General features: G+C 44.9%; 1 protein-coding gene across 1 annotated transcript in view; it reads left to right on the forward strand.

Moving 5' to 3' along the window:
* The window catches only part of ADIPOR2 (adiponectin receptor 2), a 61,791-nt gene extending 42,396 nt beyond the window's left edge, over positions 1-19,395 (forward strand). The window contains exons 3-8 of the mRNA XM_075552253.1: positions 3,304-3,423; positions 7,994-8,165; positions 10,360-10,546; positions 10,789-10,976; positions 14,069-14,262; positions 16,732-19,395. Coding sequence (XP_075408368.1) covers positions 3,304-3,423; positions 7,994-8,165; positions 10,360-10,546; positions 10,789-10,976; positions 14,069-14,262; positions 16,732-16,860 — 990 coding nt within the window. The 3' untranslated portion in view covers positions 16,861-19,395. The remainder of the gene's footprint in view (positions 1-3,303; positions 3,424-7,993; positions 8,166-10,359; positions 10,547-10,788; positions 10,977-14,068; positions 14,263-16,731) is intronic.
* Positions 19,396-19,752: the final 357 nt, after the last annotated feature.

The raw sequence follows: 19,752 nt of genomic DNA on the forward strand, positions 1-19,752 counted from the left end.
AGAGTATATGAGGAGGGAAGGGGGAAAATGAGGATCTGATACCAAGGGCTAAAGTAGAAAGCAAATGTTTTGAGAATGATGAGGGCAACAAATGTACAATTGTGGTTGACACAATGGATGGATATGTGGATTGTGATATATCTATGAGCCCCAAATAAAATGCTTTTTTTAAAAGTAGGCTTTAAAATGTTTGTAGGAAGATTATGTTATTACTGTCTTTGATCCCATTTTTACACACACTCTAGGAAGCCCCTTTACCTCTTTCTAGGCAGAGCAGGACTGGATGTTCCTGTAGGTCAGCGGCTGCATTTACCTCGCTGCACAGCAGCAGAGACAGATTTCTTTCACGCAGTACTCTCTTGAGCTGTCGTTTTTGGGTAGATAGCGGATTTCTACTAATAACTGCATTTATGTTTGTTAGCTTTGTAAGTTTACTACTACTCTTGCTATAAGCCTCAGATTTCGGAATTTAAGGTTAGATTCAGCTTGTCGACTGGCTTCTTTACAAAAAAGATCATCAGAGTTACCTGTTGATCAAACAAGCTCAATGTACTGCGTCCTGCAGTAAACACGAGCACACCCCTCAGGAGTTTGAGCAGTGTCTCAGTAACGAGACAATGGGTGGATAGTCTCAGTACAAGAGCTAAGTGTAGGCCGGTCTATCAATATAAGGGTCTTGTTGAGATGAGCAGAGTGTCATGATGTGCTACAGCAGGTCTTCTTGAGTCAGTGTTTGTTTGATAAGGGAACAGATTTACCCAGCTGAACCATTTATTCTAGAAAGGACTTAGTTGAACAGTTGGGTTTTTTTTTGTTAGATTAAGGGAATGTTTGAAAAGTTCTGGAAGCTAATCATGAAGTCATTTGCTGGTTTGTGTTATTTTCTCCTGGGTGGAATTTCCATGGCTCTAGTAATATTAAAGCCATGTCGATGGAGGGTCCATAGATCTTAGTCCTCATAATGAAGCTGTATGGATTCAGAAGGGCTCTGCTCTAAACCGTGTCTGTAAAGGCAGACTGATGTCCATCAAGGATACGCAGGGCTCACCTCGAGATGTTGACCATGTCCTGGATAGTTTTCTCATATCCGGGGATGGCGGTATGATGGCACCTTTCTTTGGCAGTTTATCTACTGACATCAACCAATATTGAAAATGCTATTTATGTCTTGCTACTCTCTTGCATGTATCCTATGCTTCAGCTGAACTTTTCCCCAGTGTGATTTTTCTTCTTTCTCTCTTTGCCATTCCTTTATCCCAGAATGTAGTTTGGAGTCAATTTGAGCTACACAGTCTCTATCTTTGAACTATGCATTCCTTTTTTTATTACAGTTATTCATGTGACTACTCAGTTCTTTAAAGACTGATTATGCATTATTCATTTTATTAAAATCCTCTCAAATATCTATTTTAGTTAGTTCTGTTGGTCAGTGATGGGTTAAATCAGATGAAGCATCTCATAGGTTTATGAATTCTTTTCATATTGGACTTATCTTTTATCTGTGTGGTTTTCTGCCTTCCCAAAGGCAAAATATACTCTAGATTGTCGTTTTGGACAGATAATCAGAGTCAGCAGTTACTGTGTTTTGAAAAGAAGTGGCTTCATCTCTAACGCTGTCTTCTTGCAGGTCGACTTCCTGAATGTAGGAGAGGGAACTGAGTGTCTTTGTACTCAGTTGAGCACCGACCTCCCTTCAAGTTTAAATGTAGTGTGGTTTATTCATATGCTTTTAGTTGGACAACTTCAGTTTCAATTTCATAACCCTTTCCCACCTTAGGTTTCTCCTGAGTATTGTCTTGGTAAGGGTTAATGGTATGATAGTGCAAGCCGAGTATAGCATGTATTTAGTACTTGTATGTGGTTCTTTAAATGTAGATGCAAATTAGTGTTGTGTGAGATCATAAAGTGTAGTGGCTACTGGTTGCTAGATGGGAAGTTGGAAATAACAATTTCCACTGATGAAAAGGGCTATCATGGAAGTCAGGACTCTGTGCCAGCTTTCTAGAATTATCAGTAAGTGCGTGGCATACACCAGGGACGCACTCCTTGTCTTCCTTTTCATTTTTAAAGACTGGTTATTCTTTTAAAAAATTTTTCCCCAACAGTTTTACTGGGACATAATTTACATATCACACATTTCAGTAGTTCGATGGCGCAGTCATATCAAGGAGAATTGTACAATCATCACCCCATCAAATTTTTAGCATTTGGAAAAGCATTTCTTTTTTTTTTAAGACGGCAACATCTACTCACAAGGTCAGGCCAACCTTAGGCAGGCAGTCCAGGGGAGGACAGGTGTGAAAGGCCAAAAGCAGATGATTACGGAAATCTCTTAACTCTCTTGGTGGGTCATACTGTTTATTCTAGATTGCTTCTGTTGACCCTAGGACCTAACTAGAGCAAGCTCCGTGGTACCAGGACCAACACACTGTTACTTAGCCCTTCGGACTAGTGGACAACTTGTCCCTTCCCCAAACATTCTGGTCCCTTTCCAGCCTGGATAGATGTCCCCAGAAAAGTGGGGCAGCAGCACACCATCAGACTGACTGAAAAGATGGAGTAAGGGCTGGTCATGTGGAAAAATAGTCCCACTGACCACCCTTGGGAGTCAGATCTACTCTTAGCTCTGAGTCGGGAGCATAATGAAAAACTCTGATGTTAAAAGATTCTGTAACTCTCGGAAAAGCATTTCTTATCCTCTTTTCTAGCCATTGTTTAATCCTGCTACCTTTCCCCTAATTTTAGTATATGTGCTGCCAAAGCGAGCACCTTCTCCCTAATTTATAATCTTCTGATCCCTAATTAGCAACTCCTTGATGCTTGAAACATAGTGATAAGACTATGTATCTAATACGGTATTAGAAGACTTATAAGCTGATTATAAGTTGATAACCTTTTAGTGCTTGGCATATGTTGAGAATTTAGCAAGTATTACTTCTCTCTTTTCCTTAACACCCCCACCCCAAACTCACACACATCTCCCCAAGGACTTATAACACTATATTTCAGTTATTTGTATGTGCCTTGTGGTAAGATACTTAGAATTTTCCCCTTCACTGATTTCTTGAATTTTTATAATACTACGTGGTCTTTGAAAATAACTCTTGATGCTGTTGTAGTAGATGGGTTATTTGATTGCCGGGAAGCTTGGGAAACAATCATCTTTTAATATTCATAATTCTACAATAAATTGATACTTCTCCGGGGCTTTGTTTTGACCTTATGAGAGAGTTCCTTCTGAGTGTGTTGATTGTTTCACGTGACTCCAGTGTCTGACCATGCTTGTCTCTGATCACCTTGCAGAGTTCGGAGGCACCCGAGTGCAGAGATGAAGCCTCTCAGGAAGATGAGAGGTTTATGGGCATGTCCCCTCTCTTACAAGCCCATCATGCCATGGAGAGAATGGAAGAGTTTGTTTGTAAGGTAAGACGGCAATTTCTTGTTGTTTTCATGCTATTTATCCCTCTACAGAAGCCTCTAAGAAGAACAGTAGTTCCTTAGGCTTTGGGACAAAATGAGAGCATTTTTATGATTTTAACCCTGCAAAGCCCAGTACATGTATGTGCCTGGAGCATACTTGACAAAGTTTTGATGAAACTAGCATATCTAATAAACACGTTTTCCTGATGCAGGTTGATCATTGTCATGGCTTGTTGATTGATAGTCATGTAAGGCAGGGCGAAACAATTGAGGGTAGTTGATGTCGAGACTTAAAGGGAGATAAATGAGGAGCTGATGTCAGGGGCTTAGGTGGAGAGCGGGTGTGAGAATGATGAGGGCAATGAATGTACAAATGTCCCTTACACAATTGATGTATGTATGGAGTGTGATCAGAGTTGTATGAGCCCCCAATAAAATGAGTTGAAAAAAAAGAGGGGATATTAAAATGCTATTTTAAAGACCTTTGAATCTAGTCTTTGTTTGACTAAGATGGCAGATGTACTGTGCTCTGCCTGCACACACACACATCCCCCCGCCCCCACTGGCCTGGATGCTGTTGGTAATTATACCACTCTTTATAGAAATCTTCCATTTTTTAGCACAGTGTTTTCATTTCAGCTGGTGTATTTTCAGCCTCTAACATTTTTCTTCCAACTCAATGTCTGATTCATCAAGACCTATTGTGGTTTTGTATTTTCTCCACTTCCCCTTAAAATGATGACTAGAATTGAGGTGGTTTATTTCGGGGAAATAGTAAGACACTAGTAAGTTTATAGGCACTTTGCTAAATTATTCAAAGAGCAGCTTGCAGGTATGAGCTGAAGTCAGTTTATCTATGTGTGAATGCACATGTAAATTCTGTTATGAAACATTACTGGTGAATTCTTAATCATTTAGAGACATTTTTGTGATGATACCAACTTTTTCATGGGTTTTATGAAATTGAGACTTGGTAATGCATGTGCTGATACAGCCTGAAAATGAAATGTAGATTTTCCTACAATCAACATGACGTTGGAAATAATGGGAGTCATTTTGGTTTAAAATGCTACCCTTTGGACCAGGAGAGAACAAAACATGGTCTGTCCATAGGCATTATCTTTTCAAGATAAAGAGCGGTGGTGGTGGTGGTGGTGTTTGTAAAAGTCTGGGCACATAGAGCTCAAGTAAACAAGCCCACTGCTGTTGACTTGATTCTGACTCATAGCAGCCCTGTAGGATAGAGTAGACTGTGCACGCACCTTTAGTCTTCAGAGACGCTAACTATTTCTGGGTTTTCTCGTAACTCCCGACCTTGCGATGAGCAGTGCGACATGTTGAAGCCACTGTGCCACTGGCTTGTTGCATAGAGGACCCTTCACTCTCATAATTACGGCCTCAGGAGTATTCTTAGAACAAACCCTCCCTGCAGTTGACTCATAGGGACCCCTAGTCCCAGTGCAATCACGGAAGTGCAACTCCTTAGCTAACTCTGTAGAAGAGACTGTTATTGAGAAGCAATGGGGGGAAATCACTCTTGATGTTAATAGATACATTGTTGATAGAACTAGTGGAAACTCAGCAGGATTCTTTGACTCTCAGAGGAGCACATTTGACTAGTTTGGGGGCGTGGGGTAGCATAAGAGCACTTTTCGTAGGCTTGTACACCCGCTGTTTGGGCGTCGTCTTCTACCTCTTAGGAAAGAACGTTCTCCCCAGTGAAACAGGAGCAGCGTTTTGAAGCGCAGTCTCACCAGTGAGTGCGTTTGCCACGTTCAGACTGAGCAGGAGTTAACTATTCTGGTGCTCTCCTTTCCTGCCCCACAAGCTCTAGGGAGATCTTAAAGCTACAGGCACTTTAAAGGAACAGTGCCGTTAGCAGTCGGCATATCCGAATTAGTCTCCGGAGTTACTCCTTGTGCGCTAGGAGCAGGGATGAAGTGGCAGATTAGCCCCAGCAAGGCAGGCCTCACGTCCTGAGGGCAAGGGCAGAATGGCGATAAAACGATACGGAGTGTGTTCTTGATATGATAGAGCGTTTGGCAAGTCACACCTACTTTAAAGTCAGTGCTCCTGCTTTCTTTGGAGCTGGAAGAAGTATTGTACGGATTTGGTTTTTTGACAAATGTCAATAAGGAAGGCTTAAGAGAGCAGAGAGCTGGAAGGAACAGAATAGGTACAGTAGTAGCTAGTGAGTAGTGGCAGGCCCCTTGTCTAGTAGAGAAAGAATCAAGTTTCTAGGGCTTGCTGATGTTTGTCTCAAGATTCCTGGGGGTCTGGGTCTCACTGTGTGAAGCGGAAATCTCTTGATTTGTAGCCTGGATCCGTGTTCTGTAGGGTATGAGGCTAAAGGACTGCCGAGACCGCACTGCTAGCTGGAAGGCAGACCTAAAACTTTCCCTGATCTGTCTTTGGTGAGCCAAAGCAAATTAGTTCAGGATTAAGTGGCCCTTGCCAGGTAAACTCTGAGGTGAGTGATAGTTACAAAGCAGACCATGAGGGTTGATAATGTCTGGAGGAGGATGTTCTGATTCTTTTGAATCACTGACCTTCTGGTTTGCAGGCCAGCAACTGACCTCCAGGAACACATGGTGGCTGAGGGGCTTGAAGGACAAATAGCTCTTTGCCATTTCTCCATCACTGAAAAGATTACTCACTCAGTCTCAGGCAGATGATGGCCTCTGGCCAGATGTGCGTGCCCGCTTTGGAGTGGATGAGCCCTGGTGGCGTACTGGCTCCCGCAGCTTGCAGTGAGCCGCTCGGTAACTGACAATCAATAGGTGGAACTCACCAGCGACTCCAAGGGTAAAAGATGAAGCAAGGCTCTTTGTTCTAGTAAAAACTTAAAGTCTTATAAACCCAAAGGTGCGGTTCTACTCTGCCTTGCCGTGTCCCTATGAGTTGGACTCTACTTGATGGCAGTGGATTTGGGTTTTGGGGGGAGGGGGTGGATGCTAGAGATTTATGAAGTGCTTTGTGTTATCTCACCTGACCCTTTCTTATGAAGGAATTGAAGTACTATTACCCTCATTTTCTAAGTGAGGAAATTGAAATCCAGAGATGTTGAGATTAGTCAAAGTTTATGCAAGTTGATGGCAGAGACCCAAGATTTTCTGGCTCCTCTGCTCCTTTGTATGTTGGGCTGCTAACTGTAAGGTTAGCAGTTCAAGTCACCAGTCCCTGCTTTGCAAAAAAATGATGGGCTTTCTACTCCTATGCTAGTCTGTGTACTTTAGAGAAACACATCCACAGAAACTCATGTAGAAGAGAGTTTTATATAAAGGTTAAGTGCACATCAAGAAAACATCCCAACCCAGTGCTGCCCAAGCCCACAGTCCAACCTTTACCCGAATGTCCAACACCAATCCACAACGTCCTCGTCCATCTCACAAAACACACACAATGACACCAACTGCAGGGAGAAAGCCAAATCAGTGAATGTATAAGCATCTCAGCGCTGGCAGGGGTCTCCACACAGCTGCTCCAGCACCCAGGGCTGCATCGAGGTAGGTCCATGCGGCTTCTCCTCGGGGATGTCTTGCAGGAAGTGAGCCTTGTCAGTTGAAGCAGGGAACTGGCTAAGACAGTTGCACCCTGGTCCAACCATCAGAGAGCAAGAGACCTGAGAACTCGAAAGGGGAGGCTCACCGAGCCATGTATCTCTCCGCCCTTCAATTATCCCTACATGTGCTTATCGCCCAGGTTGGCTCAATAAACATTCAACTCTCTCAACTCCTCAAGAGGTAAAGCCTCAGAATCCCTCAGTGTAGTTCTACTCTGTCCTAGTCCTTTAGGGTCACTGAGTTGTCCTCAACCGGTGTCAGTGTGGTTGGTTTCTGTGTGGTGTTCTTTTCTGCGTGATTGCATGTGCCGTGTGGAAACAGTAGAAGGGGGAGGAGAGATCTTAGGGAAAGGTACAAAAGTGTGATTCCATGTGCACGCACGCCTTACTCACGGTTCATGCCCGCCATTGACCGCCTGCATTTACAACCACAAGCAGTCAGCCTTTTGTCTGTGTGCATGAACCACACATCTGTCAGTAATGAGTGCTCACATGCAAGGCAGAAGTAATGCTGGCATGGCGGTTACGGCCTCAGGATCTTATATGCCAGTAAGTGAGGGTGAGTACCGTTCTTCCCCCACACCAGGAGCGTAGAATAGAAAATTGACCATATTTAACACAGCAGGGGCACTTCAGAGGCAGAGCCTGGTTTGGTGGGTGAGAGAAGGGGACAGGTAGCCAGAGTGAAACAATGCCTGAACTGAAACCATTCAAGAGGGCATGTGCCCGATACAGTTATTTACTTTGTCTTTTTTATTTTGCTTCCCTAAGGAGGTGGCAGGTCTTCATCTACCTTTTCCTTATCTTAAGAAAACCTACCCATTTAAAAAATACCTTCTTCATTAGTTTTTAAGAACTCATGAGATAGGTCATTACGCTTTTTTGGTGTTTGCCTTTTAAAAAATCAATTATTTTTCTTTTATTAAAGTAGTGTTGTAAGAGACGGTTGTCTGCAACCAATGTTGTCGAGCTGACAAAGTGACAGACGTTTGATAATATGTTTCCTTCTAGGTGTGGGAAGGTCGGTGGCGAGTCATCCCTCATGACGTTCTCCCCGACTGGCTCAAGGATAACGACTTCCTTTTGCACGGACACCGGCCCCCTATGCCTTCTTTCCGGGCCTGTTTTAAGAGCATTTTCAGAATACACACGGAGACGGGCAACATCTGGACACATCTCTTAGGTATATAATATCGGCTGTGTAATGAATGGTGATTCACCTGTTTTCTTTTTCTAAGGATTTTGTACAGTTTTACTTAGAGGAGGAAAACATTTGGAATTTTACCATTTTACTTCCTGAAGTTCTAATGTTAAAAATTCTCACAGGTTTACTTTGTGGTTATCCTAGTTTATACTGTGGTTTTACTTGCAGCTAAATCATATTTTTTTCTACTAGATTTTCCGGTAAAGGAAAAGGTTCTATATGAACTATACTATATTTTAACGAGCCGTTAGATGAATTTGTTCAATAATAGAAATAAGCGGATTTTAGATATCATTATTTGGACTATTTATAGTTAATTTTTCATTGACTTTAAGTAGATTGTGATTTGCAAAAAGCTTTTCCACATCATGATTAGATTTTAGAGAAAGAATTCACTGGGAAAAGAGTAGTCTTTGCAACAGTGGTACTGGGACTATTGAACTATTAGATATCTTCATGCAAAAGAACGAAGCAGGGCTTTAATTCACATAGTATACAAAAATCAACTCAGAAGAAAACTGATGTAAATGTTGTGACTTTGGATTGGGCATCACTTGCTTAGATATGTCAGTGAAAGCATAAGCAACCAATAAATTTTTAAAATTTTGTTACGTAGTCCCCCCTCACCTGCCCCCACAGTGTCCAGAAAAAGAAGTATTGGAGGGGGTGTGGAGGTTAGAACCCGCTTATATTGCTGATGTTCATGGGCAATGGTGCAGTCCCTACTGCAAACCGCTCAGCAGGTCCTCAGAAAGCTAGACAGGCCTCTAGCACGTGACTAGCGATTCCACGAATACCAACGCTCACAGTGCAGACAAGTGCGCATGGGCTACACGAGTCCTACGATGGAATGTTGCTTAGGCATAGAAAGGAATGGGGCCTGGCACTTAGTATATCACGGGTGAATCTGGAGAACAATGAAAGATGCCACACTTAAAAGACAGCATATTATATGATTTGATTCTGTTAGCATGGAATGTCTAGAAGAGGCCGAGTCAAAGCAACAGAGTTGCTTAGTAGTTTCAGGGGTGGAGGGGGGGCGCTTGGGGGCCTGGGGTGGGCGGAGGGATGTGACATCTATGGGTACAGGGTTTCTTTTTGGGATGATAAGAGTGTTTTGCAGTGAGCTCCATGACAGTGGTTGTACCACCTGTGACTACTAAATCATTTCTGGTCTGACCCCCTTGGAAGAGCCCTGGTGGTGCAGTGCAGCTGCGGGGCTGCTGGCTTTCGAGGTCAGCTGTTTGAAACCACTAGCTGCTCCGCGGAGAGAGACCATGTTTCTGCTCCCATAGAGAGTTACAGTCTCAGACACTAAAAGGGCAGTTCTGTAGGGTTGTTATGAGTCAGAATTGAGTCGATGACAGTGAGGGGAACCCCGTTTGACCTGCACTAGTTATCTCACATATCATACCTGTTACGTCCCCCAATTTCCTGCCCATTAGTATAGTAGTAAAAATAGAAAATCAAAGCAACTTTTTGCTAACTTCCAATTCCTAGGTAATTGGTTTATTAAATGCATGAACAAAAATCACTCAGCAAGTGTTAACTTTTTGATTTCTGTAACCCTTTCCTAAGCAGTTACGAACCTGGTGTCTTTCTATGGAGAAGAACAGTTTAAGACCTGGATATGGAAAGGCTGAATAGGCGTTTTCTCTCTCTAATAAATTTCTTCAATCTGTTGGGCCAGCTGGCGAGGACCAGAGAAGCATAATGCCCTTTTGCTCCTGCTGAGGAAAGCAGCAGTTCTTGGCAGAGTTCAAGGGTGTTGAGATGGATCGCAAAAGCAAAGAGGACCTCTGAAGGCTGGACTACAGCGCATGTGCCCCGAACCTTAGGAATTAAATTTCATAAGAGGAAGTGGCACTCTTGGCTCCTTCTGATGCGCGCGCTTCCGTCAGTAGTTTATCGTGCTCTGTACATTCAGTTTGTGAAGCTGGGATATATGGGATACCAGCCCTGTGTGAGATGCAACGAAAGTTTGGCTAAGCTTCAGGCATTGCAAGCGCTGATTGTCATGTAACTTTCAGTTCAGGTTGTCAACCGCAGTTGAGGGTTGCTGCGAATCAGAATCGACTAGAGAGCAGTGTGGTTGGTTTTGTAAACGATTGAAAGCGTAATGCTGTGTTTTCAAAATGATGATCCTTCTCTGCCCTTTGTCCTTGTTTCCTAGGTTGTGTATTCTTCCTGTGCCTGGGGATCTTTTATATGTTTCGCCCCAACATCTCTTTTGTGGCCCCTCTACAAGAGAAGGTCGTCTTTGGCTTGTTCTTCTTGGGGGCTATCCTCTGCCTTTCTTTCTCATGGCTCTTCCACACCGTCTACTGCCACTCGGAAGGGGTCTCCCGGATCTTCTCCAAGTAAGTGTCTATAAAGGCTGTGTTCTTATCAGTCATTTAGAGTCATTGGGTTAGGAAAACCATCTCCAGCAGAATTCTTGATACCTTTTAATGGGAAGCATTTTTTGTCTTTTTAATTAAGCAACCCAGTTTGCCTCTTAGCCATTATCAATAGCTCACACCATGGGGAGTTAATTGAAACCTGCTGTGGGGTGTAATTTTTATGATTAAATTACCCCCCCCCCTTTTTTTTTAAATTCCAGACTAGACTACTCTGGCATTGCTCTTCTGATTATGGGAAGTTTCGTTCCTTGGCTGTATTATTCCTTCTATTGCAATCCACAACCTTGCTTCATCTATCTGATTGTCATCTGTGTGCTGGGTATCGCAGCCATCATCGTCTCCCAGTGGGACATGTTTGCCACTCCTGAGTACCGGGGCGTAAGAGCAGGTAAGGACACGTGGAGGTTTTATACTGGGCGTTTGTGTTTCACCAGTCATGTGTTTGTCAAGCATGGCGCTGCTGTCAGCTTGCGAAGGAAGCTAAGATGAATAAATCATAGTTCCTTTCCCCGAGGGGCATTTAATGTTAGTAGCGAGTCTTAAAGTACTTGGATGGCGGGGTGATGGTTAGCTGTATTAAAACAATCCTGATACATTCTGGTCGGTATCGTTTATGGTTTTACACTGTCCAGAAGGTGGTGGCTCCGTAACCTGTGTAAATTAAACAATTACTGGGTGTTTCTCTCAGTCTAGAAGATATTTTAGTTCAAGGGCTCCAGCAGAAAGGAAAGGATGATGGCAACATATGTATAAATGTGTTTGATACGATTGATGTATGGATTGTTATATGAGCTGTAAGAACCCCCAGTAAAGTGATTTATTAATTTTTAAAAGAATATGTTTTAGTAGTGATTGGTTCCTTTTGTTTCTGTGTTACAGTTTGCTTTTAAAATGTGTCATCTTTAGGTGTCGTTAGGACTTCATTATCTGCTGACCGTGCTACTCTTTATCCCTGTAGTAAAAGAGGTTTTTCGATTTAAGATGATGCCTATTTCCCCGGAGAGGCTCTGGGAAGGCAGGCACTGTCTGTGGAGCCTTCTTGTAGGAGTGTGGAGTTAGTCTCGATGTACTGGAGAGACTTGAGGGCGCTCTCTCCGGCTTCATCTTCCCTCCCGTAGTGAGTGAGCAGTATTCAGAGCAGCACTTTTCTCTCAGCCCACGCTCTGGCTGGGGATGAGCAGTGGACCCAGCTCTAGGTTCATCCCTTGTCCTGAATGCTGGTGTGGCCGCACGTGCAGCACTTGGCCTTGGCTTCCTTCCCTAACTGCCACTGAGCCTGTGTGAGCACATGAGGTACGAACGGGCTGATGAGAGCTGAGCGCCCACCCTGTTCATATTCCACAAGAACCAAATTCCCGAGTTCTTGCCTGAAGGAGTGATAGGCAAGACCAGTAGCAGTCTTTGCTTAACATACGAGGGGGTACCCAAAACACCTGGGATTGCGCTGGGGGGAGTGGAGCTTTTGTATGCATTTTTTCATTTTTCCTGCTAGGCAGCATGGAGTAATTCGCTCTGAGGGCGTGCGCCCAGTGGTGTCACCTGGGAAGGTTCCCTCTGGTCACAGCGCATGTTTTTCGTAAAAACAGTTTTGCTCAAACCTGATTCTTGTGACGGCCAATTTAAAAGACAGTGTGCAGTGTGAAATTTTGTTTCCTGCTCAGGAAAAATGCTGCAGAAACTGGTGTGATGTTGAACACCGCTTACAAGGACAGCGCTATGGGAAAAACTCAAGTGTACGAGTGGTTTTCTTTTCTTTTAATTATATTTTACTTTATTGTGCTCTGCAGATACTGCTTTTAAAAAAATCATTTTATTGGGGGCTCGTACAACTCTTACCACAATCCATCCATCCATCCATCCATCCATCCATCCATCCATCCATCCATCCATCCATCCATTGTGTCAAGCAATGAGTGGTTTCTTGTTTCAAAAAAGGTGAACTGTCGATTAATGACAAACCTCATTCTGATGTCCATCAACTTCCTGAACGATGAAAATGTTGAATCGTAGTAGTACATTTGGAGTTTGTTCCCCTAGGTCAGACCGTTAATGAGGCTCTCTATTTAGGGGTTCTGAAAAGATTGCATAACAGTGTGTGACAAAAAAGGCCTGGTTTGTGGCAGACGGGACAGGTTCTGCCACCATGAGAATGCATCTGCTCACGCAGCCATCTCTGCGCCAGCTTTTGGCAAAAGCAGCACGCCTCTCTGTAAGGGGCACCTTGCACCTGCCTCACCTGACCTTGCTCTGTGCGATTTATTTTTGTTTCCGCAAATGAAGAAGAGGGACATGAAAGGACAGTGATTTGATGAGGGAGAGGTGAAGAAAAAAAATGAGGGGGGTGCTGTCAGCCATCCAAACAGATGAGTTTGAAAAATGCTTCCAAGAATGGAATCACAGATTTGACAAATGTATTAAGTGCAATGGAGAGTACTTTAGAGGGGATATGGTTGTTAAAACAATTAAAAAAAAACACATAGTTTTGAAAAAAAAGTCCGGTTGGGGGGGGGCGGGGATACCCCCTTTTATAGACGGGAAGAACAAGCGAGAGAACAAGATGTGTGTTTCCATATCTTGGTGGTCTTCTCAAGAGCAGTTGTTCGTTGCTTTTGCTTGAGGCAGTTGCATCTCATGGTCACACCAAATAGGAGGGTTTCAAATTTTGCCTGCTCGGTTCTTTTTGTGTGACCAGCGTTTTCACTTTCCTTTCGTCTTCTTGACACTTACCCTGATCTCTGAGTATGCATGTCTGCAGGTGTGCCTACGTTTGTCATTTACAAAGCAGCCATCTAGAGGACAGCTTGTCTCCGGTGTCCAGATGTAGCCGCAGTTCCGTGCTGCTTTAGTGACACCCGGAGCTCACGGCTGGTGTCCATAGGCTTTAAGAAACCACCGCAGTCTGTCACAGCTCTGAATGTCTGTGAACATGAGTTCTTAGATCCGTCATTCACAAATGCTTCGTAAGCTAAAATCTTAACTCTCTACTTTCGACAGTCGGATGTTTTATTGAGACTGACTTAGTTGGTCCATACTTCCCTCCCTGCATTCTGTGATCATTTCTCCCCTCATCCTTCGGTCCCACCTTCCCACAGGAAGCTACCTCGAAGAGGAGATGTAAATATGTGACATTGCTTTTATTAGAAACAATCTGGGTCTGTCCAGAGCGGCATGAAGAGAGCTCTAAATAGCCTCCTGGAGCTGTCCTTCCCAACCCTGGCGACCTCACGACCAGTGCTGGAGGTGCGCTTAAGCCATCTCTCAGCAGGAGGTCTCTTGCTTTCTTAAACAGCTGTTAGAGCTCAGTCCTGCTGCCCGTGGGAATGTCCCAGAGTTCGGAGAACCCCCTTTCCTTTTAGACAGCAAGCTGAGGTTGCACCCTACTTTGAAATCGATTTCATGGTTCATGGTTCTGTGTTGTTTCGGAGATGTTCTAGTCCTTATTTCTACCTTCATTAATGTTTTGGGCCGTGTGCTTCTTAGGAGTGTTCCTGGGCCTGGGCCTGAGTGGGGTCATACCTACTTTGCACTATGTCATCGCGGAGGGCTTCCTGAAGGCGGCCACCATAGGCCAGATCGGCTGGCTGATGCTGATGGCCAGCCTCTACATCACAGGCGCCGCCTTGTATGCTGCCCGGATCCCTGAACGATTTTTTCCTGGCAAGTGTGACATCTGGGTAAGTGGCAACAGGGGTGATTAAGTGTGTTTCCATATCTGTTTGTTACTAGGTTGTTGGTAGACAGAGAAGTAATGCCAGTGAAGGGAGTCCAGATGCAGACTTGAATGATAATGATCGGTAATGTGCGAGGGACTTCCAAAACTTTCTTTACCTCTTGATTCTAATTTTCTAAGCCCTCTCTTCGCACTGATAATCCTGTCCCCAATCAATAGTTGTCCTCTAAATAATAATAAATAGTTGTCCTCTAAATAATAGTTGTCCTCTAAATAATACCTATTTGTTTTACAGATTAGCAAAGTGAGGTGTAGGGAGGTTAGGTTAGGTAACACAAGGGCTCACAGCTGTTAAATGGTGGAACTGGAGTTGGAAGCAGGCCAGTTTAATATCCAAATGTGTGCTTCACATCGGCAAGTAGTTAGCCATTCCTTGTCCCAGTTTTCTCTTTTTGAAATGAATGTGAACGGACCAGATGTTTACAAATGTTCTTTTTGTTACGGAGTTTCAGTCATTTGTGTTGGGAAATTGAATGTGATTGAGTGTTTGGATGGATGAGGAAAAAAATCTCAGAACTCAAACTCACTGCCATTGAGTCAGTTCTGACTTAGACCCTTTGGGTTAGGGTGGAACTGTCCCTGTTAGTTTCCTAGACTGTTAACCCTTTACAGGAGTAGAAAGCCTTGTTTCTCCCATGGAGCTGCTGATGGTTTCGAACTGCCGACTCTGTGGTTAAGCAGCCCAACGCATAACCACGACACAACCAGGGCTCCTGGTTAGACAAGAGGCAGAGATAAATGGATTGTGGTTAATGCTAAGAGAGGAGGCAGGAGCGGAGATAACATATTAGAGATGATAGATGAAAAATTGTACACCTGAAGAGGGCATAATATATTTTCAACAGTAGAGAACTGAACGTGCTTTAATATGAAGTATGACTATTGATATTCTGTTATTCAGTCTATTGCTGATTATTATAGGCTAAGCTGACCATTTAATTCCTTCATGTCTAGTTCAGCTACCTGTGAAATAGGGATAATGATGAATTTGAGGAATATTTTGAGCTTAAAATTAGCTAGTTTATCTTTCTGAGATTGTCTCAATCGTAATTTTAACATTGGTATGAAGAGATTTTTATTCCTGGCCCCATTTTATTGATAAAAATAACAAATTTAGTTTGTACTTTTAAAGTTAATACATTTCCTTTGATAAATACTGCTTTCCCACTGCACTTTTTAATGTTGAGACTATAATGAGAGCTATAGAATTTTTGAAATGATATTAGGTATAGTTCACTACCGCTCCTGAAATGTGACATATCATTCAACCAAGACAAAAACCCAAATCCCCTGCTATTAATTAATTCAAGCCTGACCTTAAGGACAGGGTAGCACTGCCCTGTGAGTTTCCGAGGCTCTTAGCTCTCTATGGAAGTGGCACGCCTCCTGTTTCTCCCGAGGCGCAAGTGAGATCAGAAATATCACTTGCCTGTGGACCAGCTTCTGACCCGAGCAGGTAGGGCAAGTGCTGCCTTCGTAGTCTTTTGTTAATAGAATGTAGTCCATGTCATTCCAGAATCTTAAGAGCTGAAAGAGACCTCCAAAAACCTAAACTTGTTGCTATCAAGTTGGTTCTGGCTCATAGCAACCCTGTAGACTGACTGGAACTGTCCCGTGGGGTTTCTGAAGCTCTGAAGCAGGGTTTCTCAACCTTCCTCGTGCTGCGCCCCTTTCATGCAGCGCCTCATGGGGTGGGGACCCCCAACCATCACATTATTCTCGTTGCTACTTCATCACTGTCATTTTGCTACTGTAATGAATTGGGCAATCCCTGTGAAAGAACCATTTGGCCCCCAAAGGGGTTGTGACCCACAGGTTGAGAACCGCTGCTCTAAAACTTTTATGGTTCAAACGGCTAACCTTGCTAGTAGCTGCTCACTGCTAACCATGTAATTTTAACCTTTCACCCAGTCCTTGAAAACAATTCTCTGTGTATTCATAAATCAAAAAAAAAGGGCAACATATTTAAGTGACCTTGTGGTAGTTTTGTCCATGCAAGGGACAAAAATGTCTACCAGCAAAGAATATGGAGGAGAATCCCCCCAACGCCTATGTCCATCTGTAGTCCACTGCTAGGAATGGAGAAATTCTTGGGTTCTTTTCGGTGTGTCAGTGAGAGGGCTGACACGTACACGATTTGCCCTTGAGCCCGCCCAAGATTGCGGGAGCAGTAGAGAGGATTTCATGTCGCGTGTAGCAGCCCCTGTGATTTGCTGAGGGACAGCTGACCGGTAGCTCAGCAGAATGTGATACTGCCTAGTGGAGGTTCCAGGGACTTGGGACACCTGAATTTGATCTCTGTCACAGCCATTTCCTACCCTCTGCTCAGCCTAAACCAGGATTACATGATCTGAAGACTCTTTCGCAGACCTTTAATAATATATGGGTCTCCCCCTTCCTCCTCTGTCTCCAGTTTCACTCTCATCAGCTGTTTCACATCTTTGTGGTTGCTGGAGCTTTCGTTCATTTCCACGGCGTCTCCAACCTCCAGGAGTTCCGGTACATGATCGGCGGGGGCTGCAGTGAAGAGGATGCGCTGTGATACTGACCAGTGGCCGGGGACCGACCCTGCCTCAGGGCCCGCAGCACCTGCAGGCCTCCCTTCTGGTCCGTGATGCCAGTACCAGAGGAGCCCCATGCCTGGACAGCCTCGTGGGCTTTGTGATACCCCAGGGGCATACGACTGAAGAGAGGGGAAATAAATCACACCTCAGGATGGACTGCATCCGTTTGGAGGACAGGAGGAATGGCCCAAACGCACACTTTGTCCGGGGTGCACAGAAGGAGGGCTCTGCGAGACCCGGGCAGCCTGGCTTCTGATGGGGAGCTATTTATCGGAGGACATGGGGAAACAGGCGCACTGGTGGTTTCTCTCCTCTCCCTTTCTCTCCTAACACAGTAATACAAACCAATTTAGGTGAGCATTTATATCCTATTAAGGGGTGGGAGTGTGATTTTAGACGATCTTTTGGGAGAACAAAGAAATTAATGTAAATAAGATTTCTAACTTACCGTTTAAATAAGAATTTATATAAATGTTTAAAACACAGGGACGGGGAGGGAGGGAACATTTTTGTATAGGTCGAAACATTCAAGTACCACACACTGTTTCAATTTTGCACAGAGTAAAGGAAGGAGGTCAGGTGATAGCCCCAGAATGTAGACTGCCTTGGTTCACCAAGGTGCCTTCCAAAGGCTGACATAGCTTGGGCCCTAGTGGGCAGAGGGTGCAGCCCCAGCCCCAGCCCAGGGATCTCATGACCACTCTCACACCTGAGAGCTGAGACCTTTGGAAGTTTATGAGGGAGAAGGAAGTAACATGGTATGTGTTTCCCAGTGGAAGTAGCATGTGAAGGGCTAACAGGAGTGAGCTGGTTAGGCATTAGTTGAAGTACTGTTTGAGAGATGATTTATTTTCTAGACTCTTTCTAGAGAGGAGAGCCACCTGCTCGGGAGGGCCAGTCGGTTGTGTTGGCATCCTATTGAAAGTTGTGCTCATTCTGATGGGTGGAGAGGCGTACTGGTTTTCCACACCCTTACTACGGAGTTCTGGAACCCTCTCGGTAAAATCACTGCCCAAACAGCCCTTCCTCCTCCTGCACTCTATTTTGACCTCTCCTTGGTACCATGGTTCTTGTCAAGGCGGGGGCCAGCCACCAAAGGGATTCTGACTTGGCCAGATGCCTCTTGAGCTGATTCGCACAGGAACAGATTGATTGGCACATAGAACAGATGGGTTTTGCTTCTGGTCAGCCTTCTCCAGGTCTCCTCGACCAAGAGGACCAGCAGGATTGTTGTAAAGCGGAGTCCAGCGCCCATCGTGGAGCAGAGGGAGCGTGCTGGAAGGTGGTGGGTGGTGTGGCCCAGTGTCCTAATAGAATTCTTAAGGCCATGTCTTTGAAGAGCCGCTAGGAAACAAGATGACTGGCCTCCCAGCGGATGGCCTGTTCATGGTGTCAAGGAGAGTGGCAGGGGAGCGTTCTGGCTTAGAGTTCTGATCTTGGCTCTCGGGAGGGCGGGCACTGAGTCTCCAATTGTTCGAGTGCAAGGCTCCTGGTGAGTAAGCCATGTCCCAGAGCTGCTGGGTGCGAGCAGGATGGCGCCGCTCCAGGCGTGAGGGCTGAGGGTTTGAGCCCACCGGAAGGGTCTTGACCGTATTAAGGATGGGATTTTCTCCGTTTATTTTTCTCCCCTCCTTTTCTAATCTCCAGCAAAAGCTGGGAACTAGGAAGAAAGAATTCACAGTAGAATTTAAGAGTATTCTGGTCCCGATAAAGGTCACTGCCCTGGGTGCTAGGTGGAGTGAGCGCAAGGCTCTGGGTGAACTGGTGCAGCGGCCGACAAAATAAAGAGCAGTATTACTGTAGCTGAGGAAACGGTCCACAGGAGAGTGGCCACCAGGAAGAACACTCACTCGGTTTCACGGGAGCAACAGTACCTATCAGAGGTAGACCTGCTCTCCAGGCCTGCACTTTGGGACCCCCATATGTAATGCATCCCTAGAGGACGCCAGCAGAGAGAGCAGACTCCGGTCCCAGGTACCCCACCCCCCACTCCCCACAGGAGCAGAATTTGCTTCAGCACAGCACAAACCCTTAGGAAAAATGAAGTCAGCACCACCAGTGCACAATCCAGTCAAACCTCCCTCTGCTAGGTGTGAGCGCTAACCTCGTGTGCGTGTCCATCTAGGTGTGTGTGTCTGCGAGCGCCTCACGACCAACAGCCTCACGGTGCGCGCGGCCTGGCAGTGCTGGCTGAGAGCTCTCACCAGGCTGGCGCCTGAATGCCTTACTCTCAGCAGGCAGAGGCTGGCTTGCTCTGTGCACATTTTTAATTGTTTTCTTTTGGCTGTAGGCTGGGTTGGACTTTGACAGATTCATTCTTTTCACCATTAAGCAGTGGCCTTTTTCAGTATTCCCCCTTCCCCTTTATAAATTGCTGAAGCCACAAAGCACATTTTGCGGGGGGGTCATAGATTTGGGTTCCAGAAGGGTTGTCTGTGTGATGGCCCCATTCGCTGTGGGATTTCCCTACTTGCTGTCTTCTCAACTTCTTCTAATAAAAAGAACCAAATGGAGTATGGGCTTGTGTGTTTTTCCTGCCTCAGCTCTTGCTTGGGGCTGAGTCCTTTGACGGAGGCCCGGCTCCAGGCACTGAGGCTTCTTCCCAGTCTCCGCGCCCCTCAGGCGGCTTAAGCCCCATGCACTCCTCCTCTCCCTACGTGTTTCCTGATGCTTTCAGTGCAGCTGGGGCCGGGTTGTGTGTGGAAAGAATTCAAGTCAGTTCTACACTTTCTAAATTGTATAAACCTAATCCCTAACTAATGAACCCTTTCTTCCCAGGGCTGTGTTAAAGGCCTTGTTACCTGTAATTGTAACAATGACTGAAGGAATCCGTTTCACTGTCACACAGGTCACACACGTTACAGATGAGC

This window comes from Tenrec ecaudatus, chromosome 6 (assembly GCF_050624435.1).
Source record: "Tenrec ecaudatus isolate mTenEca1 chromosome 6, mTenEca1.hap1, whole genome shotgun sequence".
NCBI classification, from domain to species: domain Eukaryota; kingdom Metazoa; phylum Chordata; class Mammalia; order Afrosoricida; family Tenrecidae; genus Tenrec; species Tenrec ecaudatus.